This window comes from Perissodus microlepis, chromosome 1 (assembly GCF_051167445.1).
Source record: "Perissodus microlepis isolate ML-2025 ecotype Zambia chromosome 1, ASM5116744v1, whole genome shotgun sequence".
NCBI classification, from domain to species: Eukaryota; Metazoa; Chordata; class Actinopteri; order Cichliformes; family Cichlidae; genus Perissodus; species Perissodus microlepis.
This window is the reverse complement of record NC_140461.1, coordinates 21,141,230-21,155,281: the sequence shown is the minus strand read 5'-3', so window position 1 is coordinate 21,155,281 and position 14,052 is coordinate 21,141,230. Positions and strand designations below refer to the sequence as shown.

General features: G+C 40.1%; 1 protein-coding gene across 9 annotated transcripts in view; it reads left to right on the top strand.

The window, feature by feature from the left end:
* Positions 1-14,052, top strand: part of sox6 (SRY-box transcription factor 6) — a 128,863-nt gene that overhangs the window by 20,994 nt on the left and 93,817 nt on the right. For 6 of the 9 annotated variants that reach the window (XM_084934804.1, XM_084934828.1, XM_084934819.1 and 3 more), the window contains exons 2-3: positions 64-134; positions 8,172-8,222. In XM_084934804.1, the coding sequence (XP_084790930.1) occupies positions 8,188-8,222 (35 nt within the window). In that variant the 5' untranslated portion in view covers positions 64-134; positions 8,172-8,187. The remainder of the gene's footprint in view (positions 1-63; positions 135-8,171; positions 8,223-14,052) is intronic. The other 3 variants (XM_084934846.1, XM_084934836.1, XM_084934853.1) reach the window with 1 other exon arrangement.

Below are 14,052 nucleotides of genomic sequence, written 5' to 3'. Positions count from 1 at the left end.
GCATACAAAGACACAACTTAATAGCTTTTTTCTATGTTTTTTTTTGTCTTTATTATATTGCAGGTTATTTACATGAATTCAAAATCAACCAACCAGTGATCGCTGGAAGCTGGGGATTGAGTCTTTCAGTTTTTGTAAGTATCAATTTGCCCCTTCAGCTGTTTCTGTCTTGCACACATGTCTCAAACACCCCTGCTGTCTTTCACCCACACTGAACACCTGCATTAAATGAAGTGGACAATTGGATAGGCACACAATGTATGCACAATTAGACAGTTATATAGGGCCAAAGTTACTGACACACCTTTCCACACTTATTTTTTTTCTTGCATCATATATTCCTTCAGTTAATTTTGTGGTTAGTCAGAATTTTTTATTTATTTTTTTCACAGCTTTTTCACCACTATTGTTTTGTGCTGTTGTGTCTTACAGTCCAGTTTTGTGCGTGGGCTTTGCAGGTTTACGGTTAAATCTGGTTTTCTGCTAATGAATGAAAATATCTTAAAGACTATATATGAGCTACACACACACACACACACACACACACCCAAACAAAACCTTTGCGTGGGTATTGCTAGTCAAAGATATAAAATCTAAAATATCATTAGCTAAAAGCAAATTCACAGTAATATTGCAGGTTTTATACATTTTGTAAACATATTTATATATTTTATGTCTAAATTTAATTCTAATCTTGACAACAGTTCCTGAAATTGTACAAGTATACATATAGAAGAGGTTTTAATTTCCACAAATGTCAACATTTGCACAATACTGGTTGCCGTCACTGCTGCGCCACTATGTATAACAGCCTATTTTTCTTTAACAGGGATGCAGTTTCTTCTAATTAAATTAAAATTATTGGAAATAACGTAACTTTTCTTCTGTCCGATTATAACACAATAATGCGCTGACTTACGTTCCATTAATGATTCTTGTTAACGATCTCTGAGATGTTAAAGAAGAGGGTGAGATTATGATGGATAATCCTGTAATACATATATAACAAATAAGCGCTAATCCTCAAAGTACCAAAGGGGCGCTATCATTTATACCAAAGCAGGATCAGGTCTATGTTTAAAGCACGTCAGAGTCACAGATCAAGCACTGTATAACTCTGCTTGTAAACCGAAATATCAATTTAAAACTGGTTTACGTGAAATTTTTCAAAGCAATATAGTAAGACCGTTTCTATGAAATGTGGCATTTTGCTTAAAATAACAGAAACACTACAGTTCTTTTTCTGCATCAATATCATATTACTTTAACAACCTTTGTGCAGCTGCTGCTCGTGCACGTTTTCTAATAAAAATGTGTCTTAGATATTAAACAAATAAAGGAGAGGAACTAAGTTTTTATTATTCTTTTCCTCCAAATGTCAGTTGGAGATATCATGGGAGTCATATTAATGTGACTGGAAAGCTCTTCAATAACAGCTTGGAAATGTCGCTATATGAATTCAAAGTTCATGGCCATTTACTATTGTTTAATCACACCATTTCACACCACGCACGTGCCTTCTGCTCAGATGAACACGCACCTGCCTACCAGCGATCTATCTCTGTGGCTGCCTGTTAGCATTGTCGAGACAGCCAGGTTGTGCTTTGTATGGCTGTAGATCATCTAATTAATCAGTCAGCGTTATTAGAAGCTCTCAGTACTTGCAGGCACTGTTGCGATATAATAAATAGATTTAATACTAGTGGGAAATAGAATAGATATATTATGAGTATTATGTTTTGCATAATCTGGCTGGCTTAATTTACAGATTTTTCTATATATGAAAAAAATAAAAGAGTAAAACCAGCAGACGCTGGGTTAGCTTTTCAAAGGCTGGGTTAATTCAAACTGAATGTTTTTAGGACTTACATCTTGCTCTGCCTTTAAAGGAAGATCCATAATAGTCCCTTTGTTGAACTCATCAAGAAACCACTTATAGTTTTCACTCTTTACACTAGACGCACCAGCATAGCTCAAAATCTGCAAGCACAAAACGACACAAGCATCTCAGGGTACTTGTGAAAATGCTTGTACTCAGGTCTGGTAGTTAATGAACTGATGCCTGAAGTAAAGAAATAAAGACTCCTCAGTAAAGTGCTCATGGTTAATGGTTATTGAATGCTATTGGGCACCTGTCACTATTTGTTAAAGAGGAAAATGCAACAAGACACCCATGTGGGCAAGCAGCAGTGTCATCGCACTTTTTGAGACATTAATCTGGGTCTTTATGCGATCTTAAAACCTTCGACCTACAGGTTTAATTAAGCCCAAAATACGAGCTGAAGTAATTTAGTTTGGTTGCTTATACAACGTGTTTGATTACTCTCGTGCAAAGTCATTTAAAAAACACTTGAGGGGTATGTTAGACAATCTCTAGTACAGGTCATACACGCTCTCTGTTAAAATGCACCATTTATCCAGTAAGCCGCAGCCGCGTGGTCTCACCGCTGCTGAGCCCACTATTGATGGCTAGACTGAAGGGGAGGTTGCTGGGAGCCAGTTTGTCAGAAATTAAATAAACAGCACTTCACCACAAAATGAAAATGAACAACCTTTGAATGGTTACTCTCCATCTATTATTTATCAAATGAGCCTCTTCAGTCCACTGACCCTGCAATGATTATGGTCAATATGCTGAACAGAGACTGCTTGACAAAGACTGCCTAACAAAGATTTTAATTCCATCAGCCTCAATTACTTCAGAGAATCCCAGAGTGAATTTGGAAAACAAATTGCTGCACATGTTATTACCTGGCAAGAATGTGTAAAACCTGCTTAACTTTATTTATCTTCATATACGCTGCATTTAATTAATAGCTCCCACTCTGTATTGCTCGGGGATGACCTCATTTGAAGGGTCTAAACTAACTGTTGGCGATCTGATTATTCTGTTCTGATATTATTATTATTTTTATAACGTTTGACAGACTTTATTTCACTCTCGGAAGAATAAAATTCTAATATGGATTTGGCCGCCGTCCTGCCTCTCACAGTCTGTTCCCTCGCACTGTAGGACAGAGTTTCATCTAGTAGCTATTCACGTCAGAAAACAGGACCAAAGAACATGCCATTAATCTCCTTGCTACCCCAGCTGTGGAAAGTAATGCATAACTAAAAGTCCTGTAAAATGAATTAATGATTTCAACCATGAACTTTTCTCCCAAAAAGCCATGAATCGTCTCCAACTGATAATGCACCACGACCCTGGAGTGTGGAATCCCTGTTGCGTTGAGAGTAGCCAGTTAATTGATTCGCAAATTATTTAAACTTTGTGGGGCCCAGGGGAGTGCTAGGCTCTAATGACAGCCCATTTTGAAAGAGCTGAAAAACTCTTCCCAGGCAAGCCGGTATTAAGTTGTAATAGTCGGCTAACAAGTCCAAACTGAGCCCCAAGATGAGATATGTGTAAGTACTGAGCATTAAATCGAGTTGGCTGAATACTCGTTAAATTAGGATGAATCACATCCTCAAGTTAAGATATAATTTTATTGCCATTTATTATGTTTTTGCAAGCATTTGTTTTTTTTTCCCACCTCCCCCAGTGGCTCTTTTATCTTCTCTTGCATAGCGTGCAATATGAAAAGCAGTCTGTTTATGATTCACATACGAGGCTGAACATTGTTACCAGAGTCAGCTTACGAAAGCATGTTGTCATCTGTCCATCAGTATGCCAGTCACTGTAGGACAGTGAGCCATTAACCTTCTTTTTAATGGTGAATTTAAGGTGCTGAGGCCTTTACTTGAATTGGACAAGTTGAAATGTTGTCATCTGTATTTTTCCCTGTATGCTTCATAATGTGTGGCTATATTTAAAGGAAAATCCGAATGTGAGGAAAAAGTCGACAAAGCTCAATAAAACAAGTGTATTTGTGAGGTTTTTGTTGTGGGAAAGCTTTTATCTAGTTATAACTGTGTATAGCAGGTTCAGCCAGTATCATACACACTTTACATTCCATTGATTTTAAGTTGGAGTTGTTGGATCGCTGTGTTAATATCAAGGAGCCTCTAATCTCGACCCATTAGCAAGTGCTGTCATTCAGACACACGGTGTCGGCCTGATTTAAATAAAATGAAATGAAGATAGTTGTTTCTGCTCCCTTGGCTTCACTCATTGCCATAAACATATGCTCTGTGCCCCGCTTCTTTCCATCTTATTTATGACTTTAATTTGTTGTGTGGGCTGCGCAAGAAATCAAATTTAATCCAATCCTCCCAGGGACCCTGTCATATAATAACATGGTAATTTCTGTGTATCCTTTTGAAAAATGAGGAAATTAATTCTTCCTGACATGTTCTAATTATTCCAGTGTGAACGGCGGATGGGCTCCCCTCCTCCCTACCATCCCCCCACCCCCCCCCACCCACCCCCCAGCCCCCTAAGTGTCAGTTGCCGACGGGTGGCGAGGTGCTAATGCTGACCAGCAGCGCGTTTAATTTGAAACATGAGCAGACACCTTTCAACACACCTTCCTAATGTTGGAGTGGCTCACACAAATTAATTCACTACTCATCTGGCAGCTCTGACTGAGGTGTGTGTGTGTGTGTGCGCGTGTGTGCATGCGTGTGCACGCCTCTATGCAAGCATGTGTATGTGCATTGTATTTTAGGTGATGTAGGGAGTCACTGGGATACCATTAACATTAGTAAAGGTAACATAGGTTGTATATATGTGTCTGTGTGTGTTTGTGTGCATGCCTCTGGGTCTGGGTGTTGAGTTGACATTGAGATTGCTTGGTCTTTTTCCCCCCTATTTGGATCTCCATCCTCTGAAACCTGTTCTACCTTTTCACATGTTTTGCTGCTCCATTGAGAGTAATGAAAGGCTTATTTAATTAGATTGTCATCAGGCAGCGTTTAATGCATCACTTCAGTTTTCATGGGACACTACTAACAGAGATGCTGAAACAATAACCTCATCTTTAAGACCAAAAAGCCTTGGCACAACCCACTTATAGGTGTTGTTGGTGCAAAATTACGCTCCAAAATCAACAATAATCACACTTAAGGACATGGAAAAAAAAAACATGCACAATTACAATTTTTTTTGACTGCTGTGAAGACTTGGCCTATTTAAGCCCACAGGACTGTGTATGTTCAGGCTTCCTAGAGAAGAAATGTGTCTCTGCTCTAATTATGTACGGTATCGAAGCTGTGGAGACAAGAGCCCAAAAAATAAACAAAATTTGCTGAACTTTGGATTTGGGTTAAAAACCACAGAACTGTAATTGATTTGGTGTGTGTTGTCTCCGGGTCACAGAACACAGGGCTCGTAGCTGTGGCGTCATGGTCGAAGAGAAGAGAACATGGCTTTGTGAGCTGTGGGTGGGTCCTTCTGTGACTCAGAGCAGGGAGAGGTGTCAACATGGCCGCCTGGCCCACAGGGATTAAAGTGCCTCCCCCTCCCCACACCCTGCAGGGTTAATCACTGCCATTTTGGATCCATGCAGAGGGAGCAAATACACTCTCCATCACTGTGGAACAACTGAGACACAAGCAACCAGTTAGGCTGCCACTGTGGGTAGATGTACTTTATAAGCTTCTTTCCACTCAGTACAATAGAGTGTTTTGAGCTCTGGTTTACTTGTCTTAAAGGGGTTGGAGTTCCTGGATCAGCGCATGCTCTTGCTATCCATTCTCATTGGGGTTTATTTAAAGGATATACCAAATAACCTGGGATGTAGTTACTCTTTGGATCTGTGCAGCCAACTTCTGTGTCTCGCTGTGCACCCCGCACTATGTGAGCCTGTTAATGACTGAAGACTGAGAGTTCTGTCTCATGCCAAGACCCACATTGCTGCTGGCGGTGCATTAAATCAGCAGTCAATTTGACTGGAAGTTTGAAATCTGGGCTAGGTTAAGGGGATGTGCCGAAGCCGTGTTAATAGCTAGCTTGTTGTCCATATGGTACTGCTTTAATAGAGCACATTTGTTGCAGATGGTGGGAGACTTGGTTAGGCAGAGGCAGCTTTTGGCAGAGGCTCATTCTTCGAAAGGGCTGCCGCACTGCTCAGACTGGGCCAGGCCAACTTAGTGATGTCTATCCTCCCTGCTTCTTTCTCACCAAAAAGCCTGCCCTTGAATTGCAGCCTAGCTTTAATTTAAAGACTTTTTTTATTCTGCATTCAGACAAGAGCAAAGACAATATAACTCAGTCACTTTTTCCTTAGTTTTTTTGTTTTTTTTTCATTTTTCTCTCCAAACCGCACCTTTACTTCCATAGCCTAAGCTCAGTTGTTGCTGACCACAATGGGACTGCAGACAGCAGGCACAGCTGAGGAAACACAAGCATGTTGAGTAAAACAGCAAGGGTTATGGAATACAACCAACGACAAAGATAGAAACTGAGCACAGCCTTATCTATTCAATTTTCACCCCAACTATTTTTAGAAGTCAGCGGAAGGATTAAGGTGTCAGTAAAACACATAGACTCAGTGACAAGTGAAAAAAAAAAGACAGTGCTCTTTAATCTGATTCTCATCCTGGCTTGTTTCAGATTTCTAAACCTTTTCTGTGGTGTAGGTTTTTAAAAAAAAACAAAAAACTATTTAAACATGTATTAGATTTTGTTTGTGTTCACTGTGCTTCACAGTGAATTCATATTTGAATTGGTAATTGTTTTAGTTTTTGTGTGCCTGCCTGCAGTCTATGTGTGCTTTTTGCACTCAGAGAAGTGAGGAGACACGCTTGATCTGCTCTGCACTGTTTGACGGTTGTTTTCTCACGTTGTCACTGGCTTGGTGTGCTCTGGCGTGGTGATGGTATTATGTGCACTGGGCCCAGCTGAGTGCAGAAAAGAGCAGAGCAGCAGCGCCCCTGGCTATGCCACTCCCGCCTCCCCAGACACCTTATTGTGAGAAAAGTCTCGGCTGAGCCCTCTGGGCCTTGTGGATCCACTGCCTTGCTAAGTGCTGGCCAGACTGAAAGGCACAGTGTCCTTGGGCCCAGCTCATTCTTTCCATTCTCTCAGAGGCTTTGTCTCATAAGCCAAGAGAGCAAGGGGAGAAAATGCCAAATTACACCCATGTCACTAAAACTTAAGGTGTTTAAGGGCTGAGATGTCATTCGCTGTAGAGTTTTGTGTTATTCATGATGATGAGGGAGTGCTATAGGAGGATAACTTCAGAAAGGAGTATTTTTCTTTCCAATGGTGTTAAAAAGTAGTGATTTTCACAACAGGAATTTCGGTATGAAGTCTTTACGGCCCTTGAAATTAAAAGATATCAAAATGAATAAAAGGACAGTGGAGAAATAAAGCGTTGAAGTGAAACGGCCTATTATAATGCCGAAAATATTTCTGCAAGATATCCTCCCCATATTTTCAGAAGCTGAAACATCTTTACTGGGCTTGTGAGATCAAAGAGACGTTTAATTTTCAACCACGGATAAAAGTTCCACTGACAAATCTGTTCCTTGACATTTCTGCCTGTTTTTCCCACTTAAAGCGAAGCACATGGAAGTCCTAATCAATTTTCAGCCAATCTTAACACAATAAAAGCACATATTATATACAGGCCAATAACACAGGATAATGGAAACCTGTTGTAAGTCAATTTTAAACATGTGTCTTCAGTATTTTTGTGGGTAAAGCTTCTGAACGACCCCTGCAAGCAGTGACATCATGACCACATCCTTTTGCCTCATTGGCGCTGCGAATCCCAGCTCGGGTCCCCTTGCGGCCGGGCTCCCAGAAGCCACAGCACCCTCGCTACACATGGGCTGCAGCTGGACCACCGCTGGCTACTCTGAACAGGCTAGGGCTGCTCTGGGATCTGCGGTTACACTGCTGGATGTACATGCGTATATCTGCACACAGCAGTGGAAACGGTCTGTATAGAGATCAGTAGGCAGAGTTTATTTGATGCAAACATATCATCAGGCTCTCAGTGCAAAGCGATGTTGTATGCAAATCCACTCCCTGGATGGAAAGAGGTATAATTAATGATGTCAGATCATAAAAAGACAGGATGGGTTCCGAGTCATATTTCTGCTTTAATTAAAGACATAAGATCTCATATGAGGAAGATGTATGATCTCTGTGTTTTCCTTCTTTCCTTCCTTCTTTTCTCCCTTCCTCCTCCTCCTTCTTTTTCTTCTTCTTGTTTTTTTTTTTGTTTTGTTTAATTATTACTCATTTCATAGTGAAAATGGTTCTCTGTGATTTCTCCTGCCAGAACCCCACACGCTGACATGGAGGGCTTTCTTCGTAGCAGCTTTTTACTGAGGTTAGTTTCTTTTCCGTTATTGCCATTTAGGATCATAGGTCGGGCATGGGTGGTAGCGGGCTAACAGGGGTTAAACTCTCTGACACATGTTAGCTTTAGACTTTGTCCCGTGTGTGCGTGCACATGTCTGTGTGTGCGCATGTGTCTGTATATTTGAACATTGTCAAACACGGATTCTGACATATTTACCCAACCTGTTTGTTATGATTGTGCTCGTGTAGTGTGTGGCTGAGTAGCATGCTCACCCCGATAGCCTTAAGTCAGACTGAAAGCACACATCAACAGCTTGAGGGACACATGAGCTGGCCTTAACCCCACCCCCACCCTCTCCCTCCTTCCTCTCTGTATCACAGCTTAAAAAAAACTGCAGGTCAGGGTTTCTGTCTTTAAGCTGCATGCCTTTGTCTGACCACTTTCTCTCTCTGCCTCTCCGTCTCTCCCCTACTAACCACCCCTAATCGGGGATGTTGGGGTTACTGGGGTGAGGCAGTCGCTGGGATATTGTTCTTGTGATGTACTGTTGTTTCCTGTCGTGCTCTGTGTTTGTATTCAGCGTGACATAAAGATTTACATTTTTGTCTTTACCCTTCCTGTGATTCTAATTAAAAATTTGTGCTGTCATTACACACAGAGGAAGTAAATAAGAGAGCTTATTTACCATTGGCTCCTTTCCTAGTCAACCACCTTCTCTAGGCTCCAGCGTTGCTCCCTAATTAGGGTTGGCTCATTAAAAGCCACAGCAGCAGCATCTGCCTTTCAAAGCTGCTGTCAGCCAAACTTTACTAAAGCTAATGAATCCTCTTTGATTTCTTTTTCAAAAGGTCACTTATTTGATTAAATTAACAGCATTTTTTTTCCTCAGAACTGTTGGGGGCATTTTAAAAAGAAAGGACAATTTGATACCATTACTCTCGCTAGTCAAAATGTCCTTCAGGAATTCAATAGGAACATTTCTCATGCATTTAAATGTATTTTATTTATCTTTAGCATTCAATGAGCTCGAGTCACACATTTATATACCTAAGAAAGAAGCAAGCTGATTTCAGAGCTTTCAGACAACTGAAATTTGGTCCAAACCTATTTTGCAAAGTCATTCTATATAAGATGTTTTATTATTTTATTATATTATACAAGGGTTTAAAAAATGCATCTCTAACTGTAAACCAAAACTCACAAAAAGTACAAATACTTTACCTATATATTTTTTTATTTTTATGAATTCCTCATATAGTTTCTGTTCACTAAATAAATAAAATAAGTAATGCAAAAATGTACAGTTACTGTTTTATCTTTCAGGGCATGGAACCAATTTATCTGGTGTGGTATATCTACTATGGTTTGACAGGAGTTATTCAGGCATACAGCATGTTAAATTTTTGAAAGCATGTTGCCATTGCTCATTTCCGTGTGTTTTTTTTTTTTTTTTTTTTTTTTTTTTTGAGTAATGCTACAAAGTGGACGACACCATTTAACTCTCAGCACCTGTCAAAACCAATCTGCTGAAAAAATAAGTGTACTAAAGATGAACTGCATTTAGTAGGATGCGGGATAAAGAAATAGATCTTAAAGCGATCCTTACATATACCACTTTTACAAAAATTAGAAGGCAAATACTGGAACATGACCTTTGACCTTGGCTGCTTTTCAACAATTTCCTTTTGTTCTCACAGTCGAGAGAAAACACTGCGATTATTTTAAGTAAACACACTATTGCACTGCTAATCCACATCCTTCTGTCAATGTCTGTTTTAATTAAAGGAGAAGCAGCAGCAGAAAGATATCACGCACACTGGCTGGAGATTGGAGGCCTTAACAATCAGGCCAAGATTAAAGGCAGGCTTTGCTTCAGGGTTAGCCCTTTTGCTTTGATAAAGACTTGTGTCCTGGAGTGGGCTTTGGGGTGGGGGCAGGGGTGAAAAGGGAGAAAAGGATGCAAACAGGGGCGGATGGATGTGGCAGTTAGGCATTCCTCTGGTGTACAATCCCAGTATCTTTTCTCAAACAACAGAATTAGGTCAAAGGGAGCGTTCTGAACAAATTCAGACATATCTACTCCTATATGCATTTGTTATTGACTTTTTATAGTGTACTCCATATCACCAAAGCATACCAGATGTGCCTTTCATTACTGTAATGAATCACAAGTTTGCTTTTGAGTCACACATACAGAGAGTTCTTAGCTGTAAAAGTATCCACTTTCATTTTTGACAACTGCTGCTTCCTAATGGCATCTGATACACAGCCGTCGTGAAAAATACATCAAACTCCAACAGAAAGCCCCTTATTTACCCCACAGCTCAAAGACTTTCCATTGTATAATGGCAATAATTGTGCGTTTCAAATTCTCGGTAGTTGTAAAAACTAATGCAAAAAATTACAGCGCCCGATGTACACGGCGTCTTTAATGGACAATTGTTTGGTTTTTTTGCATTACCGTAAGCCTCCCTCGTCGAAGAGAAGGTGCGTTTTCACCTCAGATCAATTTTTTATATGTTTATGAAAGATGTTGAACAGGTTTTTGTCTGCGTAGTCACATAGGCTGGGAAAATGAGAGCAAGTGTGAGAGAGAAAGGGGAAGGAAGAAAGACTGAATACAGACATACGAAGTGAGTGAGAGAGAAGCATGAGGGTAGAATGAGGGAGAGAGATGTCTTCAGTTTCGGTCTACTCCCAGTGGGCAGGACCTCCCCCTACATTTCTGCCATTATTTGATGTAATGAAAGGAGAAAGTGTGTAACACTGAGATTGTTAATTAATTTAGTCTAACAAGATGAAGATAAATGAAACCCACTGAAGGTTGACTGGGCTAAGGGGCCCACTTAGCATTCCTCCTGCCCTCGAGCTCTGTCTCTCTCACTCCTTTACAATGGAGCACAGCTAATAGCTATAGCACTGTGTTTGCACAACCCCACTGAGCTCCAACCCAGCAAGTTTCGATGTGGAACTTTTTGGTGAAATATTTAATTCTGCAGCCTTTCTTTGTCGTTGTCTCCGCTCCAGGATATTTAAAATTCCAAAAATGTAGCTGATTCGATTGGTAATGCAGTTAGTTTTAGTGGCCAGATATGTGATTATCTAATTGAGTCATCTCGAAATGCGAGATAAGGCTCAGTTGACAGTTGCTATGAAACTACAAAGGCTTTTTAAAAAATATGTGTATAGCAGTGCTTGTCAAATATGTCTTAATAGTCACAACTTTGATTATCTACTAACGGTTATGTGTTTTGGAGGTTGTATTAGTGGCGCTTCTCCACCGCAGCTCTGTGGCCTCTTCACATGAGCCTGTGTCACTCTGAGCTTTTCCCCATATGAATGAGTGAGTCTTCTTCAAATGTAGCCCGGGGACTATTTGAGCAGAAAGGACATTTTTCTACAAAGCCAGATGGTTGTCTTCATCCACAGTCCAAGCAAATCAGCAGTCTATCGAGCTCCTGCCTCTGCGGACACTTTGTACAGGATCTTCATGGCAGCACAGACCAATCATTATGGCGCCCATTCTTTGCTCCCTTAGTTCTCAAGTCATCCACAATGGGTAGTTGATTGTATGGAAAACTCCAGAACAATTATGTCCTCTGTTTTGGTGGCAGGGCAGCGTTTTTAAAGTGCGATCCTCAATAATGGCCTCATTATTGTTATTCTTAGAGCAGGCCTCAGGAGAAAGAAGTAGCTGCTTGTAGTACGTCATTATTTCGTAAATTTCGATTAGCTCATCATGCTGTCTCCTGGCAAACAGAATCATAGCTAATTAAAAGTGAGTGAGCACTCTTGCCTGTAACTTAAAAGGTAGCACTCGATAGGCTGTTAATATGAAAGAAATGTTAAAAAAAAAAAAAAAAAAAAAAAAGGAGGATTAGAGCTGTTACCCTGGTAACTCCAACTTCCATCTGCGAGGGAACAATGAACTTGTGTTCCTCCACCACCTATGCTTGAAAAACAGAAAGCGAGGAAGTGAGTGTACTGAAAGGACAAGACCCTTTTTAAAAAACAAAAGTGGGATCCAGGTCTAATAGGCTTTTTGGTGTGGGCTGTCTAGTTGAGATCCCCAGAGCATAGAGGAGCTAAAAAAATAAATAAATAAATAATAATTTTATATATATATATATATATATATATATATATATATATACACACACACACACACACACACACACACACACACACACACACACACACACACACACACACACAATTTTTTTTCTACAAAAGGTCAATGACCAGCGAACGTTGTTGGAGGATTGAAACAAAGACTCATGTTTGGCCATTTTGGGGCTAGTAAAGGAAAATTCGATTTTCCGTAATATGACACACAACCAAAGATGTAAACATGTCCTCAGCTGGTTAAAAATAAACGCAGACAAAACGCCAAAGACTGAACTTTTTTTTTTCTCTTTTTTGCTTTCTTACACCAAAAAACAGCTTTTGCATGCAAAACGATGACATGAAACACCTTAAGAAAAAAAAAAGAAAATATACTTTTAATACTATAATGTCAATGATTTAATTAAAGACTTGAAAGTGACTGGATGGTGATTAAAATGATTGCTTTGCTGTGAGTACAAATTTTTTATTATATTCTTTTAATTTCGAGCTAACACATATTTCTTGTGCATTACGAGGAAAAAGGCCTCATAGCTAAGAGCTACTAAAGAGCTGCTACAGTGAAAAGGAAAACTCCTGCTCTCAAACACTGCTGAGTTATAATGATCCATGACTATGGAGGAACACTGCGCGTTTCTCTTTGAGTTTTATGTCCCTTATTACAGCTGCAATACGTCTGCTCACATTAAGCTAATTTATGGCTGAGGCCAATGTAACAGCAGTATAGGTTAATGAATTTGGCATTACTAATTAAATGTTATTGAGGGATGAATATGAATCCTGTGGTTGGAACAGACAGCTGAGAAAGGGGGAGGAGGGGAGAACGAGACAGAGGACTTTCCTGCACTGTCTCGTTTCCTCACAACAAGTGAAATACGAGAGGTGAAGGTGGAGACGGCGCCGTGTTTGAGGTGAAATGGAAGACATCTTTGTGTCATTACAATGCCACGCCGAAATCCTTTCTCTGATTAGACGCACCCAAAAAGAAAATTGTTTATAGGCTCACAAAGTCTAATTTTCTAGAAAGGAAAGGATACTTCCAAGCAATGCAAAAGTAATAAGCAACACACAAGTCAGACAGAAAATAAATACAGTAATGCAAAATCAAGAACAAGTAATATGTAAGGCATTACTTTTTTGATATTGACCCAGACAAGGATTGTAAATATCTATATGGATGGTTTAATTCTCATTTTTCCTGCCACTCTTATTCTCCCTCTGTTTCACTCTTACTAGCGCCTCTACACTCCATGTCTGACATACTCTCCCTGAGAGCTAAACCTTTCAATTTAGATTTCAATTATCATGTTAGTTTTGTGATTAGACTTTAGTCCTCCAGGAATCAGACCTCTCTGCTCCTCTCTATTCCACTCTATTCCACTTCCCCTGCAATCACATCCCATCTGATGAATTGCGCATATAATTACGGAAGTTATTGAATATGCAGATCACTGCTGACTCTTGGTGTGCAGTTCATAATGCATCAACTCTAACTGTATCAAACAAGGGTCTCTGATAAAGACCCACTCTGATAATGAGAGAGGGCCAATGTACGCTATTAGTCAGAGACAACAGACCCCACAAAGGCTGAGACTCGATTAACAGAACAGAGACACGCTGCAATCTGTATGCCCGCTAAAACGGGCTCTGGGAGCAGCCGGCTCCACCAGTGCACAAGGTGTTTATGAATCAACCAAAATGAGGTATTTCCCCCATGTTACAGTATGTTGCT